Source organism: Tiliqua scincoides, chromosome 6 (assembly GCF_035046505.1).
Source record: "Tiliqua scincoides isolate rTilSci1 chromosome 6, rTilSci1.hap2, whole genome shotgun sequence".
Lineage (NCBI taxonomy): Eukaryota > Metazoa > Chordata > Lepidosauria > Squamata > Scincidae > Tiliqua > Tiliqua scincoides.
In genome coordinates this window covers 20,853,834-20,877,133 of record NC_089826.1, presented here as the reverse complement: position 1 = coordinate 20,877,133, position 23,300 = coordinate 20,853,834, and the positions used below count along the sequence as shown (strand labels likewise).

Below are 23,300 nucleotides of genomic sequence, written 5' to 3'. Positions count from 1 at the left end.
GGGGCCCAATCCTATCCAACTTTCTAGCACCAGTGCAGCTGCAATGCAGCCCCAGGGTAAGGGAACTAATGTTCCCATACCTTGAGGAAGCTTCTGTGACTGCCTCCTCACCACAGGATGTAGCACATGCCCCATTGGCACACAGCTGCATTGACACTGGAATTGTGGATAGGATTTGGCCATTAAACAGTCAGTCTCACGTATCCTCTTAGTTTCAGCTAGACTTCTGTAGCTTTGCAAGCTACTGCACAGACAGCTATGTAACAGATGAACTCACAACTAGTGCAGAACAATGAACAAATGGTATGTTCTGCTCCACTGCCTGTCACGCAGCTTTCAAAGGTGCAGGATCTTTTTTTGTGTTAAGAAGATTGACTACCTACTTCCTCTGTCCTGCTTCCAGAACCATTCAATTTTTAATGCTGTTTAACAAACATCCACTTTATCACAGCTGTCATTCCTTTAATGGGGGTTAGCAGATAGGGATCTGCCTCCACCTCAGTACTTACACACTGTAGCTAGCTATAGGAGGAAGCACTTCACCACACAGCAGTATGGCAGCAACAGGATCCTCAGGTGCTGCCTTTGAAACATCAAAGGAACTTCACAGAGAAGCATCAAGCACAATAGGAGAGGAAGGAACCAGCAGGGCTACCCCTCACGACTTGTAACCCGTAATGGAATTTTCCTCCATAGAATTATCCAGTCCCCTTTCAAAGGCATCCAGGTCAGATGCCACTGCATCTGGTGGCAAGGAGTTCCACCTACTAAAGAAATATTTTCTTTAGTCTGTTCTCAACTCTGAACTTGAGTGGCTGTCCCCTGGTTCTGGTGGTGTGTGAGAGGGAAAGAACAACCTCCAGCCAGCCCCTTGCATGACTGTGTGCGTCTGCTGAGTCTACGGGAAAGGAGGTCTATACATCCTGGAACAGGGACAGGCGAACACGTGTGCGTTCCTTTGGGGGCCCATCCAAGGCTCCTGGCGCGCAGAAGCGACAACGGCCCTTGCAAGGCATGCCCAGGCCGCTTGCCAGGCTCCTCCCACCTGCGAAGAGCATTTACCAGGCGTGGGAAATTTTCCCCGGGCAAGGTGACCGCCTCGCGATCGCTTCGCCCATCACTCTCCCTCCCACGGCAAGGCTCGGCTGAGAGAGGAGGACGGGCTGGAAGAGGAGCCGGAGCTGAAAGGGCGCCACCGAGCCGGCTCCCTGCCTGCGCCGCAGAGGTCTGCATCGGTTGGCGGTAGGAGAGACTGTTCGCAGTGGCGTAGCTGGGAGGGGGCCTCACCGCAGCGCGCAGGGGGCCCCTCCCACTCGGAGCCATTCCAGGCGGGGGGAGCAAAACGGAGGCGAATGCTCTGATGCTTTGCATCCCCTCCAGCTACGCCACTGACTCTTCGCATCCACTCCGCCCGCGGGTTGCAGGCGCTGGAAAGGTCTCGGAGCCTTGAGCGGTCCTCTTCCCTCCCCTGGCGGTCTGCAAGCGCCCCCTGCGTGCACACGCAAGCGCACTACCGAGCCGGCTGAAACGGATTTGCTCCTTGATGCAGGCGTGTTGAGCTCGGGGGGCGCGCGTTTGGCTTGGCCTCTTCCAAGAGGAGCTGCAGTGCCAGTTCGCGAGCGTGGCGGCTGCGCGCGGGGAGGGATGCTCTGCCTGGAGTCCGGGGCTCGCCTCTTTGGTTGCCTGGCTGCCCGGCAGCACCCTTGGCTTGTTTTCTGCTCTACATCCGCCTTCTTGGTCGGACCCTTTGGAGGGAGCAGCAAAGGAGGGCTGGCAGCGACCAGGGGGTGTTGCCGATCATCAACACAGTTTGTCTCCCTGGATCTAGAAAAGAGACGCCTGAGGGGGGATATGATTGAGACATACAAAATTATGCAGGGGATGGACAGAGTGGAGAGAGAAATGCTATTTACAGACTCACATAACACCAGAACCAGGGGACAGCCACTAAAATTGAGTGTTGGGAGGGTTAGAACAGACAAAAGAAAATATTTCTTTACTTAGTGTGTGGTCAGTCTGTGGAACTCCTTGCAGCAGGATGTGGTGATGGCAACTGGCCTGGATGCCTTTAAAAGGGGATTGGACAAGTTTCTGGAGGAAAAATCTATTATGGGTTACAAGCCATGATGTGTATGTGCAACCTCCTAATTTTAGAAATGGGCTATGTCAGAATGCCAGATGCAAGGAAGGGCACCAGGATGAGGTCTCTTGTTATCTGGTGTGCTCCCTGGGGCATTTGGTGGGCCGCTGTGAGATACAGGAAACTGGACTAGATGGGCCTATGGCCTGATCCAGTGGAACTGTTCTTATGTTCTTATCTTTTCTGAGCAGTGCTCAAAGGAAGATGGTGCCTTGTGAAATCCTGGAGCTCTTCAGCACAGGCTGTGCTTGGAAATGTTGGCTGCTTGCGGCGGGATAAACTTCAATTGATGCCTGCTAAACTGTCTGCTATGTTGACTGGGTGGGCAGTTCAAAGCACTAATGAAGTGTAGGGGGATGGCTGCTTGTGCTGTTTTGGACAGGAGAGTTGCAGGTGTGAAATTGTGCCAAGTGCAGTCGGGTCGATTGTGATGGTCTCCTTCTTGACACTCCCGAATCAAAAGTTTGGATTTTGATCCCAGGGAGGGAAACTTTGGAGTAGTGCAGCAAGGCTGGAGTACCTTTCTTGAACTTTCTGAACACAAAACAAGTGGCTTGCTAGTGAACCTGTGGATTTGTGATTGCGTATTCCAGGTGACGAGAGATGCATGTTCTTGGCTCTGATAACCAAAAATGGAATAAGACCAACTTCTTACCCAGATACACAAATGCATCTGAAGGTTTTCAAATTCCATGTATTGAGGGCTATGTCAGAAGAATGAGTTTCTGCTTTGACTAGCCTAATTTGACTTGGCCAACAGTACTGTATCACATGTTCCAGGCTGCCTGTGGTTGACCGTGTGCAAAAATGTAAAACAACTATTCTGGCACCCGGGCACAGTATGCACGCCTGTGGTTAGACATTGTGCATCGATTCCAGTGTTGGCAAAAAAGTCTCTGAAACAGACATGCATGTATTATATATACATGTATATAAATGTTTATACTTTCAAAATGCGTGCAACATTTCACTTCACATTTATGAATGTGTAAGGCAGTGGTTCCCAAACTTTTCCAACTGGTGGCTCCCTTGATGTTTTGGTCCCCGTTAGGGCTACAATATGCTTATATCCATATTTCAGATGGGAAAACTGAGATTAATAAGGAAAAGATTGCCGAAGATCATCTAGCAATGGTGGAATGAAGATTAAAAGTAGGGAAGTCTTAATTTGCAGCTCTGTCTCTTACCTGCTATGCTGCAGCAGCAGGTCTATGTGGCATCTGATAGGTTGGTTTGTTAGTCGGAAAGCAACTTTCTGTTTTTAAATCTTAGGCTGGTCAACATGGCGGAAGACCTAGTGAGAGAGGGAGAAGCTGCAGCGCCATCTGCAAATGTGAGCAATGAAACTGTTCCCATGCATCAAACAACTCAGGTATTTGTTGTGGCAATCTTCTGCAAAATCAGTACAGTGTATGTTTAAAGAAAAAAGCCTCAGGGTACAATCCTAACCAACTTTCCTAGCTGTCCCAGTGGGGCATGTGCTGTATCCTGCAGTTGGGGGCAGTCTCGGAGGTCTCCTCAAGGCGAGGCAATATTTGTTCCCTTACCTTGGAGTTGCATTGCCCTTCTGACTGTGCTGGAAAATTGATTAGGACTGTGGCCTTAGCCATAATAAAGAAACTACCCTTGAACTCACTGTGATGTGCTCACAAGCAAGAATCCGAAGGAGTTGGCTCTTAGTGCCTAAGATGCAGGGTGAGCCCAGAGGTTTGAATCGCTGGAGGCAGGGAGAAGGGTTTGCCTCAGCTCTAATGGTCTCACCAAGATAGACCTGCAACTGCTGCCCCAACCCAGGTCCCTTTGCAGTAATACAAGGGGATCTGCCTGAGAGATCATTTTTGGCAGGAGAGAGAGGAGGAAGTGTCTGTGCAAGTCACGACTTGGACACTTGCTTCCTCCTTCGCTGAGCCAGTCAGGTTTGCTACCATGGTCCCTTTCATTATTATGGGGTATGTGGGTAGAAGTCTACTGGTTGCTGCGCATGCCATGGTGGAGAAGAAAATGTAGTTCTGTGATGACTTTATCTATTCTTGTCTCTACATGCAGCAGTCACATGTAGAGATAGGAAAATGTAGAGTCACCAGGCAACTATTTTCTGATCCATCACTAATTCTAGGCTGTGATAGCTCATGCAACAGCTGCAAGACTGGATTCATCCTGTGTGGGCCCCTGCCTCACAGGGTCCCATTTTGGGCATTGTCTGAAGCTGTTAGTGGGCTTATTGCTGAGGTGTTATGTGAACTAGAGACTGCCTGCTTGCAGCCTATACTTGTAGGCCTGTGCTCTCAGCTTCGTTTTACCGGAGGCCCTGAGTCCTTTCTTCTTCCGCCACTGGACTCCAGCCTCAGACACTTGTGGGTCAAGCTGGAGGAAGGGCGCAGGCAGTGGAAGGGCCACCCTTCCTGTCCCGTCCCACTCTTTTTTTTGGCATACAAAATGCCCTGCCTCCAATAGTGTTTCCCAAAGCAACACACTGCTTAGTGATAAGCCCAACCCTGTTCTCTCTGTTTAACTATTGCTATGTAACAGCAATGCAAACTCTGAAGCTGCAAGGCTCAAAGTTGGAGGCCAGCATTCTGTCTTGCTCTCCTCCAGGAGATTATTGCCAGTTACTAGAGACATCCAGGCTGGACCTGGAAGAGTGGCAACCACAGGACAAAACTGCACAAATTTATCCTTGAAGCCGCCTTGGGCACCTGCTTTGGCACAGAAAAGGAAATGGTATCCATTGGAAGGAAGTGGTATCCAAGAGGTGTCTTGAATAAAGGCTGGCCCTACTCAAGGCTTGCTGAATTTATGTGATTGGCTGAAAAAATTGCCTCACAACTCCTGGCAGTCTCAGCAACAGTTGGCTGAAAGTTTTGTTAATTCCTTGAGAAGAAAGATGGAAAAGTGGAACAAAGTTAAAGGGGCCCTCCCTGTACTGAGAAGACTGTTGTAAAGGAGACTTGTTATGTGAGTCTCTGGTCTGCCGGTCTTCCCTCTTGCCCTGACAGCCTCAGAAAGGCCTGGATGAAAAGCCCATTTGTAACAAGAGACTCAGGCGTGTGAGAGAAGCAATGAGATTGCACCACCAAAAGAAAATCAGGATTAATTAGTCAGTGACTTTGCCTTTGTCACATAGAAATCTTTAATTGATTTATTTAATGCAGTGGGCAATCCAATCCTCACCTCCATGGACCAGGCAGGCCGGTGAGCCTGCCCCACATCCAAGGCAGGGTTAGGGCTGAAAGTGGCTCAGCCTTTCCCTTCCCCTAGGTAAAGTGACAGCAGCCTCAGTGGGGCTACTTGGATCTGCGCCACCTCAGGAAGTGGCACAGATCTGAGCTGCCCCAGGCTGTCCCGGAATGGGGATAGGATCCAGCACAAGTGTCAGATTCTGGCCCCATCCCCCGCTTGCCCACCACCTGCCCTCCTCCTGCCCCAAAAATCTCCCTCCTACCTTCCCCACACCCCCGCGCCGTCCTACCTTGGCCAGCACAGACTCACCTTCTTTGCCAGCCCAACGGGGTTTGGGCCACCCTCCCTCCTCTCTCGGTGGCGTGACAGCACTTTTGTGACACCAGTGGGCTGGCACAAGAGGCTTACACTGGCCCATGCCCATTTTAGGATTGTGCCCTAAGTCTTTAAATACACTTTTCTTTTTTCTTGGGAGGTTCTAACTTCCATTTACTCCTATGGAGGAGCCTCAACTGGTCTTTGAGAACATTTCTTTGTTTTCATTCAGGTGGCTGATGTTTTGGACTCCAAAGCTTCCGACGGCCCTGCACAAACTGAAGAAACTGCTCTGCTCAACAGCTGTGGGCAGCAACATCAGGCACCTGTAGCTGAGCCAAAGATATCGGGGAAACTGAGACAAATATGTGCCTGTCCTCCACACAGCATAGTGGCCAGAACAGTAACAAATGGTAGATGAAATGAAGGAGAACGGCAGGAATGAAAGAATGTGTGGTCTTTGTGGTCTAGTTTTGTGATTTAGTTTTGTGTGGTGTATTTGGATTTTTACCTGCTTGACCTGCAAAGGTTCTGGGTATATAACAGAGAAAAACAGGTCAGCACAAGGTGTGAGCCACGCTTATTTTTTTCACGTGCCTATTGCTTGTTTTGGCCTCCAAAGTAAGGTGCACAAACAGAAAGTACATGGAGTATCAGAATATTTCATTCCAGTATAAATCTTCTACACCCACATTGTCTGTTTTATCAGCTCTGTTAGTTGGCTTGAATTACTCACATGTATTGCTCTAGGGTAGTGTTTCTCAAACTGTGGGTCAGGACCCACCAGGTGGGTTGTGAATCAATTTCAGGTGGGTCCCCATTCATTTCTCCATGGATGCATGCGTTTACAAGACCAAAACCAACCCGGGGCTCACCCCCGGCTGCTTTGGTGACTCTAGATAACCTTGGGCCAATCGCATGCCCCCATGGCAAAGACGCATTCAAATGTCTACCCTATCAACTTTCACCCGGTCAATCCTACCAGTAGCATATGCTTGTCTCAAAGATTAAGCCATGCATGTCTAAGTACACACAGGCGTTACAGTGAAACTGCGAATGGCTCATTAAATCAGTTATGATTCCTTTGATCGCTCCCACCATTCCTTGGATATCTGTGGTATTTCTAGAGCTATTAGATGCCTATGAGCACTGACCTCCAGGGTCCCCATTCATTTCAATATTTTATTTTTAATATATTAGACTTGATGCTGCCATGGTATGTGACTGCATTTGGAGAAATGTTACATATCTGTACTTTTAACAGGCTACTATGTATATTCTTTTAACAATGATAGCAAATGGGCAGGTGTGGGTAGGAATGCAGCCTAGGATTGTTAAAGATTTTCCTGCTTGATGATAACATCACTTCTGGTGGGTCCTGACAGATTCTCATTCTAAAAAGTGGATCCCAGTGCTAAATGTGTGAGAACCACTGCTCTAGGGAACTGAGAGTTCCACTTGGTGCAAGAGTTCACAGCATGGACATGGTACACATTATTGCTCATTCTGAGGTTGAAAAGAGCTCCTAAATTTGCAAAGGATTTTAAATTCTCTTTCAACTTCAGATTCACTTCCAGAGTGTGGATGTGAATCAATGGTTCTAAGCAAGCCAAGGGGCAATTGTCCCAGGATGATGGGATAACAATGGTATAAATTTGATCTTAAAGTCACCAGGGAAGATGTGCGAGATGCCATCTTTCATGGCCCAGAGAATGAGATGAAAACAGATATTCTAAACTAAGGGCCCAGTCCTGTGGGCCTTTAGCAATTATTCTGTTTTTGAAAAAGGCCCAGTGATGGCATGATGTTCACACCACCGCCAGGCTAGTCTGAGCTGAGCATCAGCATCAGAACCATGTTGCAGTGGGCCCCATCTGGTCTGACTCTGTGTTTTCACTAATGCTAATAAAGTTCCATGCCTGAAGCATTCTCCAGGCTCTCTACATTTTCCAGTGCCAGCTTCCGAATGACTGGAAATAATACAAGGGTTTGGAAAGTAATTACTACCTTCTGAAGTCTGAGCAGTATGACGATACTGTTGGTGCAACTCCGTCTGCTGCCCAGAGGGGTTAGGATGCTGTCCGGAAGGTGTCAAGCTATGGCCCAGTGACTCTGACCTTTCTACCTGTTCTCTCTGTGATCCTTGTGGGGTGCGGCCCTAGCCCTTTATCCTTCCCTTCTCCTCTGAGCACTTCCTCTTGTCCTCTGACCACCGGCCTGTTAAGATGGCACACACCAGGGCTCTGATGCCCAGGCCATCTTGAGCACAAGGCATGAAGGGCGAGGTAGCTCTAGGGCCTTGCTATCTCTGAGTGTTAGCTGAACCTCTGATCCTGATCAGATGCTGTAAATATATACTCAATGGAAGTAAATAACTTCTTTTTTTGCAACTTTAACAAGCCATTGCCTCTGTCTTTTTTCATTGAATAGTAGTCAGCCGGGGGAGGGAGGTTCCCTTAGGTGATGGGGGGGGGTTCAATGCTTAAGCTACTCTGCTTCCCCCCAAAGAGGAAACTATTTTTAATTTCCTCCAACAGATACTACCACCTCTCTAAACCACATTCAGATATTAGCACAGCAAATATACTGTCAATCACACTGGTCTGCAGTCCAGGTTCTGAACCTTGAGTACACATCGGCACGCGGCTGTTTTACAAGCTGCTGACTTTGGGATGCAGACTGCTTGAAAACAAGCTAGCATATTTGGCAATAAAGTCATAAAATATAAGAAAATAAATTAATGGCATTGTAAAAACTTGCCATGCAAACTCAATTTTTCTTTCAGTGTTCTAATTAGAAATCACTTTCCCCTATGTAGTTTTTGAAAAGTATTAATAAAAAGTATTATGACAGATCTGCATTACCCATCTGATTCTCCTGTTTCTTTTTTTTCCCCAGTGGCAGCAATTGTGTTGCTTTGGGCTGTGTTCTGGTCCATTACTGGTCCTGAATGTCTTCCTGGTGGAAACCTCTTTGGAATTTTGTTCCTTTTTGTTTTTGCTGTAATTGGCAGTAAAATTATGGGTCTCATTAAACTACCCAGCTTGCCTCCACTCCCTCCCCTTCTTGGTAAGTATATGATTGGCAGATAGTGTTAACACAAGTTCCCACTGAGGATATACTTCCTGCAGGATCCTTTCCCCTGTTAAACATTTAGTTCAGATTATATTTATTGTGATTGAAGAAGATTCACCTAGAGATTTCTTCAATGCTTTCCATCTGATGCAGTCAACCAGACTCTTGTTTTCTCTAGGAATGCTGCTTGTTGGGTTTCTCCTCGGAAATGTCCCAGTAATGAGCAACATCGTTCAGATCCACGTGAAGTGGTCAGCTGCCCTGAGGAATATTGCCCTTTCCATTATATTGGCTCGTGCTGGCCTTGGTCTTGATCCAAAGGTGATGTTCTTATGTGAGAAACGCAAAATCTCTGTGCCAGAGCTGAGAGGAACTCTCAGACTTGGGCCTAGTTGTTGCTTAAATGATGAACCTGTGTCTGGGCTGTATGATTTCAAACTGCCAACAGAGGACTGCATTATTGAATATTTCATAGAGAAAAATCCATCTGCCTAAAAAAGCAGCTAGGTTAGACCAGGGGTCTCCAAACCCCGGTCCGGGGGCCAGATGCGGCCCGCGGAGAGCCTCTATCTGGCCTGCAGCCAGTCTCTGATCCCCTGAGAGCCTCTGGCCCAGTAGACCAAACACAACCTGAGTTGTGCTGGTGGGGTGGGGGAATGGGGGTCCATTTAAGTGTGTGTGCTTTATTTCTTGGGCTGTGCTGGTGCTTGGAGAAATCATGGACATTTGAGCCCATTCATTCATCTAAGTTCCATCTCTAATGTATTTATTTAAATTTTATATTTCATTTTTTTTTCCAACCCTCGACACCGTGCCAGATATTTGACGCGGCCCTTCGGCTGAAAAGTTTGGAGACCCCTGGGTTAGACTGTTGAACGTTTTCCCCAGCAAGTAGATTCTTCTTTCATATGCAAGGGTTTTCTTTGCTGCAGCAGCGCAATCCTGGAAGTGCTGCTGTCACAATGTCCCTGCCCCCCCTTAAGGGGGTAGTGACTTTTTCCCCCTGGCTGCAGTAATGTGAAGCCCCAGTTTGGGAACTGCTGCCCTAGAGCCAGGTGGCAATCCAGGTATATAGCAAGCTTTATGCATAGGGAAATCCTACCACCACTCCTAAAACCATACATTTACTTTATAATACATTATTCCCTATCCCAGTTATTCAAATAGTGGAAAGATTTACTGAACCTAGAGGAAGAGAGGAACATTGTGTAAAGCAGAGCAAATCTCAGTAGCTTTTCTTCTGCATAGCACTGAAAAAACTTTATGTGACTGGTTTGTCAATGTGTCTTACCTTTCAGGCTCTGAAAAAATTAAAGGCTGTCTGTTTAAGATTAAGCTTGGGACCCTGCATCATTGAAGCCTGTGCAGCAGCTGTTCTGGCTCACTTTCTCATGCACCTACCTTGGCAATGGGGATTTATGCTAGGGTAAGAAGCAATTCTGCTTCCTCCTGCTTTTCTTTCTTTCTTTCTTTCTTTCTTTCTTTCTTTCTTTCTTTCTTTCTTTCTTTCTTTCTTTCAGGAAAGCAAGACTGAAAATCAAAGACTAAAAGTGCACGCTTCACATATACAGTATTTTGTTTCTAGACTACAAAATCATAGACACAAAATCTTTTATTTTTGTTTGATACTTATTCACCAATCTTAAAACACAGTGGGAAAAACCCAGATTCCTGTGTAAGGTAGGGCTTTTAACAGTCCATACAGGCATCATGTTATTTGAGTGGTGGGGGGCCATTCTGAAAATGCACTCGTGTTCTGTTTTGATTCGTGCCAAACATTTAGTTGATTACTCCATTTAATGAATCAATTAATAACAGGGCCTCCAAGAGGAATTCTATCACAGGGTACAACGTTTCTTTGGGGCCCCTTCCCAAAGGGGGAGGAGATGAAAGAGAACAGGGGAAGGTGGTGACAAGGGTGGACAGAACAGGTGTGGGGAGGGGGGAGGGGGAGGGTAGCAATAGCCAAAAAAGTCTTTGGAGCCTAGGCCTACTGGGCTTTCTAGTGCAGAATCCTGGTCTACCCGCCCATGCAGTGTTGGCAGCTAGATACAGTAATGGAAAACCAGTCCTGGATGCAGTCCTAAGTCCTAAGTAATGGATGCAGTCCTAAGTTTCTCTAAAATCTTTCAAAAATAGAAAATCATTGCAAAAAATTGGCATCACTATATTTAGGCTCACACTAGAATGTAAAGAGTTCTGTTTGTACCAGTCCTTCATTCTTACAACTGGCAGTTTTTATAACTTAAAAGAGGCATGCTACCCTGTGTAAAGGAGAACAGGGGAATGCCTCTTGTAACATACCTGCTGCAAGACACACATGCACTTTCTAAAAACAAAAAAGGATGCTTTCCTTTCCCTTTAGAACTATTGTTTTTCTTTCCTTGCATACAGAGTTATAGCCCAATCCTGAGCTCCTGTGGTGTGTGGCTGTGACGGCGCTGAAAATGGCTACTGCTGCATCCTGCGTGCCTTGGGCAGCCGCGGGCAGCACCTTGGGAGAAGGGGACTTTTGTCCCCTTCCTCTGGGTAAGGGAAGTAGCCTTGTACTGGGGCTACTTGGTTCACCGCCAACTAAAAGGTCAGCGGTGAGGGAAGAGTGTTCATGTTGGGCGCAAGCCCCACACAAACGCTCAGGATCCGGTGGAGCAGAGCTCCGCCAGTCCTGCCTCCCTCCCGGCACACCTCCCCCCACCCTTTCCCCGCCTCCCCATCATGCCTTCTCCCTGCCCTCTCCCCGCACTTCGCCCGCCTCCCCTCTCCCTGGAATGGTTTCCCCTGCCCCCCCACCCCCGCTTTCCTCTGTGCAGCTTGGTGGTCCATACCTGCCTGGCACTAGCCCACCTGGCATTAGCCCAGCGTCGGCCTGGTGTTAGGCCTCGCAAACATGCCTTATGGCACGTTTGCAATAGTACGCACCAGTGGTAAGCTGGCGTATCAAGCCCAGGATTGGGCTCTCAATCAGTTGATTGAGTCATCAGCTAAGATGCGTTCACTGGGTGACAGTCCTATTATTTATTATAGCTCCATCAATGTATATGGCACTTCACAAAGAATGACAGGACAGGTCAGATGAAGTTGAATGAACCATTTTCTCTTCAGGGTTAAGTTTAGGAAAATAATAATAATAATAATAAAACTTTATTTTTATCCCGCCCTTCTCCCTAACGGGACCCAGGGCGGCTAAACCCTGTTCTCCAAACCATGTATATATTCCACCACCACTATCCCCCCCCCCAGTTAATGCCTTTCATGAAATGCCTTAATGCCTTTCATGAAACAGTTGAAAGCATGTATGCCACCACCCAGCTGTGTTCTTCCAAAGAGCAAATTATGAATTTTGTCTTCAACTCTGGTCACATGCAAACTGTAGGTAGAACCCTGAGCCCTGCACGCTCTTGGCCTTCCTGTTTTGGCTCCTGTAATTAACAGTAAAGTGCAGGAAGCCCAACTGACTTGAACTGGTGCAACCAGAATTTCACATTTTTCTGCCACCTTCAGCCCATGTTGGGGGCTGAAAAATGCATGTAAAATGTTGCATAGAAAATTGTTTTGTAAATGGAAGTGCAGAGAAGGCACCGTCCAGCCTACTCTTCTCTCTCCCCCCTTCTACAATTTGGAGAGCAGAACGGGAATGAGGGAGGCAATATCTCTTTTTACAAATGCACTCCTAATTTGTTTTCCTTCAAAAAGCTGATATTGTGTGCTTTCAGGTTTGTTCTAGGTGCTGTTTCTCCTGCTGTGGTGGTCCCCTCAATGCTGATTTTGCAAGCTGGAGGATATGGTGTTGATAAAGGCATCCCAACTTTGCTAATGGCTGCCGGCAGCTTTGACGACATCCTGGCCATTACAGGCTTCAACACTTGCTTAGGGATGGCCTTCTCCTCAGGTATCCTTCCTATGCCATAGAACAGTGTTTCTCAAACTGTGAGTCAGAACCCACTGGGTGGGTCAAGAGCCATTTCAGGTGGGTCCCCATTCATTTCAATGTGTATTTTATTTTTAATATATTAGACTTTGTGCAACCATGGAATATGACTGCATTTGGGGAAATGTTACAGATCTCTACTTTTAACAGGCTATTATGTATATGCTTTCAACAATGATAGTCAATGGGGCTTATTCCCATAACTGTGGATAGGACTGCAGCCTTTGAGATATTTGGGGATTAAAAAAAAAAAAAAGATTGGCAACTGCCCGGGAGTGTTAGGATTTCTTAAGTTTTTAAACATACTTATTTAATTTCATTTGATTCTGTTGTATGTAGGAGTGTTAAAAATATTCCTGCTTGATGATGTCACTTCCGGCCATGACATCACTTCCATGTTAATTACATCACTTTTTGCCCCAACAGATTGTCATTCTAAAAAGTGTGTCCCAGTGCTAAACAGTTTGGGAAACACTGCCGCAATATAGGACCAGTGCACCACTGCACCTGTCTCTCTCCCTGATGCGCTTGTTTTCTATGTGTAGGTGGTATTTTATGGAGCATTCAGAAATATGACCTGCCCCTGCTTGCAGCCTGATGTGGTACAGAGGTCTTTATTTGTAGAGGCTGGTGATAGGCTTATCTTGCCTTGTCATAGATACCCTTTGATTCCTTCGGTGCTTTATGGTTCCACCTTTTGCATGTGTATACTGAAAATATCCAGTGTTCTGGATATTTTCTCTGGTAGAAGAAACTTTATTTTATACGTATATTGCTGGCAGAGGGGTACGGATGAAAATCCCTTTGCATTCTCTTTTCCTGCTTGGCCAAAACAGGCTCCACCCTTGACAATATCCTCCGTGGTGTGCTGGAAGTTGCAGTTGGTATTGCAGCTGGTGGTCTTCTTGGAATTTTTGTTCGTTACTTCCCTAGCAAAGATCAGGTAAAAAAAAAATTTGAAAAAAATATCAGTCTCCTGTGTCTGAGCATGAAAAACAGAGAATGGCAACAGCCCAATCCTATCTAACTTTCTAGCACTGATGCAGCTGTGCCAACAGGGCCTGTGCTGCATCCTGTGATAGGGGCAGTCACAGAGACCTCCTCCTTCATGCCGCATTGGTGCTAGAAAGTTGATTAGGATTGGGTTGCAAGGCCTTTACTGAGAATAATAGAAGTGTGATCTGTTTCTTAAGGGAAGCAAATTAAATTTCCAGCAAATTAAGTATTATCTCTTAAACTTTCTTCTCATCAGCCATGTGTTGTTGATGAAGTTCTCTGCTTCCTCTGTCTTTATTTCCTGATCCAAGGTATATCTTGCATGGAAGAGAGCATACTTTTTGATGGGCCTATCTGTGTTTGCCGTTTTTGGCAGCATGTATTTTGGCTTTCCTGGATCTGGAGGGCTCTGCACAATTGTCCTGGCATTTCTGGCGGGCATGGCATGGTCAGGGGAGAAGGTATGTACTGTGGAGAGGTCTTTTATAAATTGATTTTGTAAAATTGACTGAATGTCAATGTTTTATAATGGCACTTGTCATTCTTAGTTTAAGCTGAGAAACAGTTTCCCCAAAGGAGATCCATGCATACAAGCAGACTGTTGCAAATGCACTTCAGAATTGTGATATTCATTTATACTCCATTACATAAATTATGCACTTCTGCCCCAGTGAATTCAGCTTTTGATAAGGATGCAGATGTGCAGTGTCATCCAGGAGTCAAGACCACCACTGTCAGTTGCAAGAGACTAGAGCTGGATCCAGGCTAGTGAGTTCTAGTGAACAAAGGCTGAAAGTTGGGCAATTCATTCATTTTTTAAAGCAATCATTTCAAAAGTAAATTCATTTTTTAAAGCAATCTGTTGAATGGTTAGCTTAGAAAAAAGTTTCAGCTCAGCCAGTATTTGTGGTATTGATGTAAAATGTTCTGAGTGGTATGCCTTGATCTAGGTCAGTGTTTCCCAATCTGTGGGTTGCAACCCACTAGTGAGTCGTGACACCATGTGCACTGGTCCTGATGTTCCTGGTAGTGCCGCCATACCTTATTGGGAGGCCTCTTCCAAGTTGCGTCAGATCCATTACCCACTGTATTGGGCTCTGTGGGCTTAAGAGTGGCCCATGGAAGTGACCTGAAGTGATTTCTGGTTTGCAGAAGCTGCTTCCGGTTGCTTCTGTGGTCCACTCTGAAACTCACGGTGAACTCCAATGAATAGAATGGGTTGCAGTCCCGGTGCAACCTGGAAGTGGCCTCTGGGGCTTCCTGATAAGGCATGGCGGCACTACCAGGAGCATTGTGCTGTGACCCGCCGTGGTGAACAAGGTGGGTTGTGGCGCTGAAAAGTTTGGGAACCACTGATCTAGGTTATCAGAGTAGTTCCTTCAGGCCATGGAATCTTTAACAGATGATAATGCCCTCTCTGTAAAAAATGGTGGAATCCTTCTATGTACATAATGATAGAAGCTGTAGGGTTAGACTTGAGGAAGCAAGTTATTTCCTTGATGTTTAAAATCCACATTTATATGATTTTAGACATGAATAGATGTGATCCTGTGCTCATGTGCCACATTTTTGCAGCATTAGAGCCAACACTAGTGCAAGCAACACCAAATTATGACACTTCATGTTTTTGCTTTCTGTCCTATAGACGAAAGTAGAAGAAATTGTGGCAGTTGCTTGGGAGGTTTTTCAACCTTTTCTTTTTGGATTGATTGGAACTGAAATATCGGTTGTCTCTCTCGGACTTGAAACAGCTGGTAAGTATGTTTAGAAGAGCTGTAGTGCTGAGTGAAGTTATACTTGCTTCCTACCTTATCTTCTCAGGGATGCTAATGGAATGTCTCCTCCAAAACAAAGAACACTTGTAGTTCCCTACGCAAAGTTAAGGTATGAGTTTGACTTCACCCAGATCTCTCACACTGAGCCAAAGGAAATGGAAGAAGTTACTAGAAATGGCACAAGTTAACATTATGAAATCCTAGTCCCATCATTGTGTTTGAAAGGTTGTCATTACTGTTGTCTTCATATCCTTTAAAACTGGACTTAGGTGGCTGAGGGCATGTCAGTTTGCAAAATCACCACCCTAAAAAGGTAATGGTGTCTTTTTTTTCCCTCTATATATATTTTATTTATAATATTAAAAAGAAAAACAACATTACTACAAAAATTCATAAAAACAAAAAAGGAAAAAACTACACAGAATATCTAACAGTGTAGCAAGAATGAATCCAAAAAGTTTTAATTACTTATTGAATTTATATTAATGATCTAAATTTCCATCCTTACAAAAGCTATAACTTCAACAGTCCCTGTTATGACTAATCTTCAAATCCAAAACTCATTAAATCATTAATAATAATAATAATATACAGTATTTATATACCGCCTTTCTTGGTCTTTATTCAAGGCGGTTTACATAGGCAGGCTTATTAAATCCACGCAGGGATTTTTACAAATTGAAAGAAGGTTCTTTCTTTCAAGAACCACTACATTCAAGGTGTTACACTCCGATCTGGTTTAACATTCTGGCCTCCATCCTCCCACGCTCCGAGCAGATGGAACAGCTCAGCTGCAGCTTGCCAGCTGCTTCAAGGTCACATGGTGCCGGTGGCCTCGAACTGGCGACCTTGTGGATGTTAATCTTCAGGCAATGGAGGCTCTACCCTCTAGACCAGACCTCCTGCCCTGGACCTCCTGCCCATTATTCTCTCTCTTGGAAAAAGTCAATAATTGGTTTCTAGTTATTCGTAAAGGTTTTTGTTGATTTCTCTTTAAGTCATAAGTTTATCCATTTCGACAAAGTCCATAACTTTCATCCACCATTCTTCAATTGAAGGTATATCCGTGGTTTTCCAGTATTGTGCAAAAAGTATTCTAGCTGCACTTTTCATATATGAGGATCAAAATTTCAATTTTTTTCCACATATTCATCTATCATGCCCATCAAAAATACTTTGGGTTTCAATTGTACTCTTGTTTTTAAAATCAACCATATCTGTGCATATAGCTGTGATCAGTATTTTTTGCTTTAGAACATGTCCACCACATATGGTAAAACGTTCCCTCCTTTTTTTATACTTCCAACACCTATTGGACATACTTTCATCCATTTTTGCTAATTTGCTTGGCATCATATACCATCTATAAATCATCTTGTATACATTTGCCTTAATATTGACATTCAGAATAGATTTTATTTTATTTACGATTCCAAATCCTCCACGCCTAATATAGTGATTCTTAAATTCAATTGTCAGGGGCTCGCCGCCGAGCCAGCCCCCGTCTTACCTGGAGAGGCAGAGGTGGCGGAGGACAGCTGGAGGAAGCCCCCAGAAGGTGGTGGGCAAGCTCCACCAGTCACCTTCACGGCTGACCAGGACCGACAGGGAGATGAGGGCGAGGGAAGGAGCATCCCCCAGCAAGGTGCCTCTTTCTGCGGCTGCAGCAACACGGCTGAGGCGCCCCCTCCCACGGCCTCACCGCGCCTCGCCCACAGCGCCCCTTGGGGCAATGCCCCTTCCCGCGGCTGTAGTGTCACAGCCAGGACAGCTCCATTGGCAACCGCACCGCGCCACTCCTTGGCTGCAGCGGTCCCGGGGGGGTGCCTCTTCCCACGGCTGCGGCGAGGCACTCAGGGCGGCTCCTCTGGCAGCCGCGCCACACCCCACCCACAGCGACCCGGGGAGCGGGAGGTACACAAACTCAGGAGATACACAAACGTATGAGTGCAAAAATTTAAAGACAGAATTCAAAAGCACACGTCCCAAAACAATCCAACAAGGACCTGTGCTCCTGTACTCACTGACTTCCAGGATCTATAGATCTATCTATTTTTCTCTGTAAACCGCTTTGTGAACTTTTAGTTGAAAAGCAGTATATAAATACTGTTATTAATAATAATAATAATAATAATAATAATACACTACAACATTTTGTTAGGCATCCCTCCTGAATTGTTGTTTCTAAAGTAGCACAGCCCTTGCCTGCAGGCTTATGTTTTTGCCTTGAATAGGCTGGGAGGGGACCTCAATCAGTGCACACAGTCACTCCTTTGTTTTCCTTAGGAAGATTGCATTCAGTAGAGGTGTGTGAATGTGACCATTTTGGTCATTTCCTAGCTACTATGAGTAAACACACCTGCCTTTTCTTGTTTAAAGAATACAAATATGTCTTAGTAACCAGATGGGTATTTCTGGTTCCATTAAGATAACTTACACACGAGGGCTTAATATGCAAAAAATGGGTGCAAACATAGGTTTCAAACAGCTCTTGCTCCATCAGCAGAATATCTTTTGTGGTGACCATGACCATTGTTACCTGACATGTGACCCATATCTCTGGTGGCGCTTACTAATAAGACAAAATTATTTTATTTGATGGGTAATGAAATATGTTTCTCTGTTTCAGGGCTGTGTGTGGCCACACTTGGTATAGCATTAATCGTACGAATTATTGCCACATTCCTGATGGTGTGTTGTGCTGGCTTTGACATCAAGGAGAAAGTGTTTATTTCAGTGGCATGGATTCCCAAAGCAACTGTTCAGGTTCAGTATCCCTTTGTTTTCACCTAGAGCAGTGATTTTCAACAGTTTTCATCTCAGGGCACTGAAAAGGTGCTAAAATTGTCAAGGTGCTGGTGGATGGCTCATATTCCCCCAACGATCCTACTAATAAATGACCCACTCCCAAATTCCCATGGCACACGTGCAGACCATTCGCAGAACAAATCGCTGTCCTAGAGGATTAACCGTGGCTTTGTCCCCTGTGCCAGCATTTTGGGGCTTGCTCTGGTCAGTAGATCTTGGGAATTTTAATGAAAAAGGCAGACTACAGTGGGCCCTCTTTATCCATGGGCTCAGCATATGTGGATTTGACTCAACAGGGATCCTTAGCCCATGCTGGAGGACCTCCTAAATGCAGCCAGAAGTGCCTGCTGGTCAAGTTTGGAAGGTCATCTGAGACTATGAGAGATCATGCACAGCCTCCCTATGCCTCAGAAGACCTCTTAGAGGGTTCTGAAAGGAACTTCCTTTTTGCTGGCAGCCCCCCCCCCCCCAATGTATTTCATTATTTGCAGAATTCTGTATCCACGGGGAGGGGAGGTCCTGGAACACATCCCCCATGGATATCAAGGGCCCACTATAGATCACGAAAGCTGAAGTCTGCCATTGTTTCTGTGCATTGTGGTGACCTACTACAAGTGAAAATGATATCTCTTTGGTTTTTGTAAACAATATTTATCATTTTCCCTCTTCTTTTGCTTTTTTAATCCCCCTCTTGTCTCATCCCTTCTTAGCAAATAGGAAAAAAAAGAAACAAAACCAGTTACCTAGTGTAGACATAAGTTCCTAATATCCTGATTGAAAGATCAAAAGATGCCATGGATTTATAAACGCTATCATTCTCTATCAGTAATCTTTACCATGTCAGAACAGTTCAAACTCAGAATTGAGTTTTTAGCAAGGAATTTTGTTTTTTCTCCCTGCAGGCTGCAATTGGTTCTGTTGCCTTAGATATAGCACGAGGGCAAGAAGATCAGAAATTGGAACAGTATGGTATGAATGTCTTGACTGTTGCTTTTCTGTCAATCCTGATCACAGCTCCAATTGGAGCTCTGATAATTGGCCAGACAGGGCCCAGACTCCTGCACAAGGCTACTGCTACAGTCAGTGAGGATCATGAACGTGGAGAAGAAATGGAAATGTCTGGACCAGTATAGCAAAATGTCAGTGAATTATCCCAAAACAGGTTCAGCCTTGTTATACATGGATTTTTTTATACACGGATTATTTTATAGACTCAACACGAATGGCCCCTGTAAATGAGAAGGAATGTGCTGATCCCTGGAGAAGGGGAAAAAATGCATCCCTTTAAAATCAGTTTTAAAAACTGCTTTTTACTGTTGCAGAGAGACAGTCATATAAGTGATTACAGGTATAACCTAATTATCCACAGATATTTCTATCTCAAAGCTGATGAGAAGGGCCCTTTCAATTAAAGGGAAACAGTCATTTAATAATGCCAATCAATCATTCTCTGCAGGCTTCACTCCTCCCTTCCCCCTGAACACATGAAAGAAGGCTAAATGGCAGTGATTATCACCTCCTCAGTTCTTTTCCCCTTGCTGGGGCTCCTGGTGAAGGGAGGGATTGCTGCCTTCTAGTGAAGCCTAAGCACCTGGAGAGAGACTGATGGCCTCTGTGTGCATTACAAAGGTCAGCAAGGTTGTTTTTAAATCACCTGAACAAAGACTTTGTTTTTTAAATTGATTTGCTATAGTGCATTTTTTGCCATCCACCCTCAGAAATCCTCCAGAATGATTAAAAGAAGAAGCTTTTAATATGGCCCTCAGGCTTTCAGCTGCTGAGTAGTGCTGAGGTGTTACTGCTGAAAGGAGGGCAGGAGGTCTGGTCTAGAGCAGGGGTCTCCAAACTTTTTGGTCAGAGGGCCACATCAAATATCTGGCGTGGTGTGGAGGACTGGAAAAAAAATTTAAATAAAAATTTAAATAAAAAATCAGATGGAACTTAGATGAGTGAATAAATGAATGAATGGGCTCGCTCATTCACTGAACCTCTCTGGCCCTCAGAACACCCTCCAGACACAATCAGAGCACAGTTCTGGTCATATTCAGTTGAGTGGACCAGAGGCTTTCAGGGGACAAGAGGTTGGCCGCCGGCCGGAAAGAGGCTTGCTGCGGGCCGCATCTGGCCCCCGGGCAAGGGTTTAGACCCCTGGTCTAGAGGGTAGAGCCTCCTGTTAGCCTGAAGATAACATCAGAAGGTTCCCAGTTTGAGGACACCAGCAGCTCCCTGAATGGCTGAGAATGGCGAGACCTTGAAGCAGCTGACAAGCCCAGCTGAGTGATTCCACCTGCTCTTGGTGTGAGCAAGAAGCATCTTGGCTGCCCTCCATGTGAGAGATGGTTCTGCTTGTCAGCCTGTGTGGGAGAACTGGAAGCCAGAAGTGAGACCAAACCAGGAAGATCCAGTCTGAAATGTTGTTGGTTCTTGAAAGAGAGAACCTCTATGATTGTAAAAATCCCCTTGGGGGATATAGAAATGCCTGCCTTGAATGTAAACCGCCTTGAATAAAGTCAGAGGAGTAATCCGATGACCAGAAAGGCGATATATAAATACCGGGTTATTATTTATTATTTTTAAAGGGCAGCCCACATGAAAATTGGGCTCTCCCATATCTTGAAATATGATAAGATTTGTATATTTTCTGTTATTTATATTTATACATACAGGTATTTATATACCGCCTTTCTTTGCTTGTCAGATTTCTCCTGAATTTAATCCAAGGCGGTTTACACAGGCAGGCTGTTCTAACCCCACCCCCCCGGTAGGGATTTGTACAATTGAATAGTTCTAGTCTTTCATAGAACTCCTTGTTCCAGCTGGATTCCTTCCCGGTCTGGCCTCTCTCTGGCCCTTCACCTCCCACGCTCCACTTGACAGCAACTCCTCTCTGCCACTGAGGGTCAGCTCATCAGTATATCAGCGTGTTGTCAGTTCTCAGGTACTTCCGGTTGTTTCGAACTGGCAGCCTCAGATCATCAGGCATACAAGGCGGCAGCTCTACCAACTGAGCCAGACCTCCTGCCCTATTTGCAGCTAATGAGTTCCTAAGTGAGAAGAGTGTTTATTTTCTTTTATGACCTGTTTAATGACATCACTTCTTGCCTTATGACATCACTTCCAGCCCTCAGCAGGCATCAACTGCTATGTGGCCTTCCATATGAAATGAGTTCGACACCCCTGACCTAGGAATACCTACTTGCCTAGGAGTGGCCTGCAGAAGTCCTGGAGGTCTATGAAATGCATTAAGCTCCTGATAAAACAGCCACCCAACCACTGATGGAAAAATTGATTGCATTAAACCAGCATCCAGATTTCTCTTCATCCCAGGCATGGGAGTTTAAGGCAAGAAATCGCAAGCAAAATTATAGTTGGCTGTTCCATTAGCTGGGGAGAATATATCTGATTTGGAGACATAAGTGCAAGTAAGAAGGAAGAAAATATTCCAGATGGTGCCTAGAAATGTAAGTTAATAATGTGGTATTGCCACATAAAGAAATGTAGGACTAATTTCAACAGTATTTCTCTGCTTCAGGATCATGGTATCTTGCCAGAGATCTTCCCCACTGGGACTTGTGCCCACTTAAGGCTGATTAGTTTCCCTTGTTAAACTCACAAGTGCAGCAAGCAAAAGTCAGAGTCTAGTCCCAGGCCACAGATTCCAAGTAAGTCAGTCCAATCAGTTAGAGTTTCCAAGCCAAAGTCATTAAGCCAAGTCACAGTCCACAGTCAGATTCCAAATTCAATAACCCAAGTCAGTCTCCTCTCCTACCTCCAACCTGCACTCCTTCTACAACCCACAAACCCTTCCTGCCTCAGGTGCTCCTTATATCCCTGAGGGCCCTATTGCCTTCAAGTGGCTGCAGCTGTGCAGCACACTCTGCTGGATGCCCAGGCCTTATTATTATTATTATTAACAATATTTATATACCGCTTTTCAACTAAAAGTTCACAAAGCGGTTTACAGAGAAAAACAAAATAACTAAATGGCTCTCTGTCCCAAAAGGGCTCACAATCTAAAAAGATGCAAATGAATACCAGCAGACAGCCACTAGAACAGACACTGCTGGGGTGAGGTGGGCCAGTTACTCTCCCCCTGCTAAAAAAAGGAGCACCCACTTGAAAAAGAGCCTCTTACCCAATTAGCAGGGTACCTTTAATTACCCTTAAAGGGGCCACTGCTGACACCACATCTACCTCCTCGCCAGATATTCCGCAATTCCAGTACACATGGGCTTGGGAAAATATGGCAAAATACTATTTTCAAAGGTAGCATATGCTGATAATGGACATACAACCTTTGGAACATCCCTGCATCATCCTAGGACTTTGGCCTTTTTGTTGGTTTCGTAACAGAACAGGAAGTGGCCAAAAGTGCAAGTGTTGTTATTCAGGCTGTCATCCAGTTAAATAAATTTTATTGAGTTTACTTGATTAAGCCATTTCTCCCCAATGTTGCATATATGAAACAGGATCAAATGTGTACATCTGTGGGCTGGGCAGAAATGGGTTAAGGCTACAATCCTATGCAGATTTTTCTGGGAGTAGGACCCATTCAACACAATGGGACTTACTTCTGAGCCTGCATTGGCTTGGGCTGTTTTTTCCTCATATATAGATTTAATCAATAGACTTAAAAAAAACTCCAACTGGACTTTTCAATATGTAATTGTATTAATATATATTTAAAAATCTGCTACCCAATTAATGAAGCACTTCCAGAGCAGACTCAGAGCCCAGTCCTGAGCTCGATGCACTGGCTTACTGCCAATGCGCACTGTTGCAAACATGCCGTAAGGCACATTTCGGAGCACTAACGCCAGGCGAGCGCCCGTGCTAGCCCAGTGTTGGCTGGCACTGGGCTAGAGCCAGGTGGGTGCCCGGTGTTCATCGCTTGGGGGTCACACGGACTGCCAACCATTGGAGAGGAAAGTGGGGGGGGGGAGGCCTGTCAGGGAGGCAGGGGGAGGGAGGTGGGACTGGTAGACCAACACTCCACGGGATCCTGAGCCTGACAGGAAGGCACTTTTCTCCCCGCTAACTAGGTCATTTATGAAGAGATCCTCTCATGGATTGGGAACTGGTT

The 23,300-nt window shown here is 45.5% G+C and overlaps 1 protein-coding gene across 1 annotated transcript; it reads left to right on the top strand.

The window, feature by feature from the left end:
- Positions 1 to 1,058: 1,058 nt before the first annotated feature.
- SLC9B2 (solute carrier family 9 member B2) lies at positions 1,059 to 22,652 on the top strand. The gene is made up of 12 exons (XM_066632440.1): positions 1,059 to 1,225; positions 3,413 to 3,512; positions 5,868 to 6,048; positions 8,534 to 8,704; positions 8,889 to 9,031; positions 10,009 to 10,136; positions 12,424 to 12,599; positions 13,475 to 13,581; positions 13,946 to 14,095; positions 15,280 to 15,388; positions 18,039 to 18,175; positions 19,120 to 22,652. Exons 2-12 carry the CDS (start codon positions 3,423 to 3,425, stop codon positions 19,348 to 19,350), a joined length of 1,623 nt encoding a protein of 540 aa, XP_066488537.1. The 5' UTR covers positions 1,059 to 1,225; positions 3,413 to 3,422; the 3' UTR covers positions 19,351 to 22,652.
- The last annotated feature ends 648 nt before the right edge of the window (positions 22,653 to 23,300 follow it).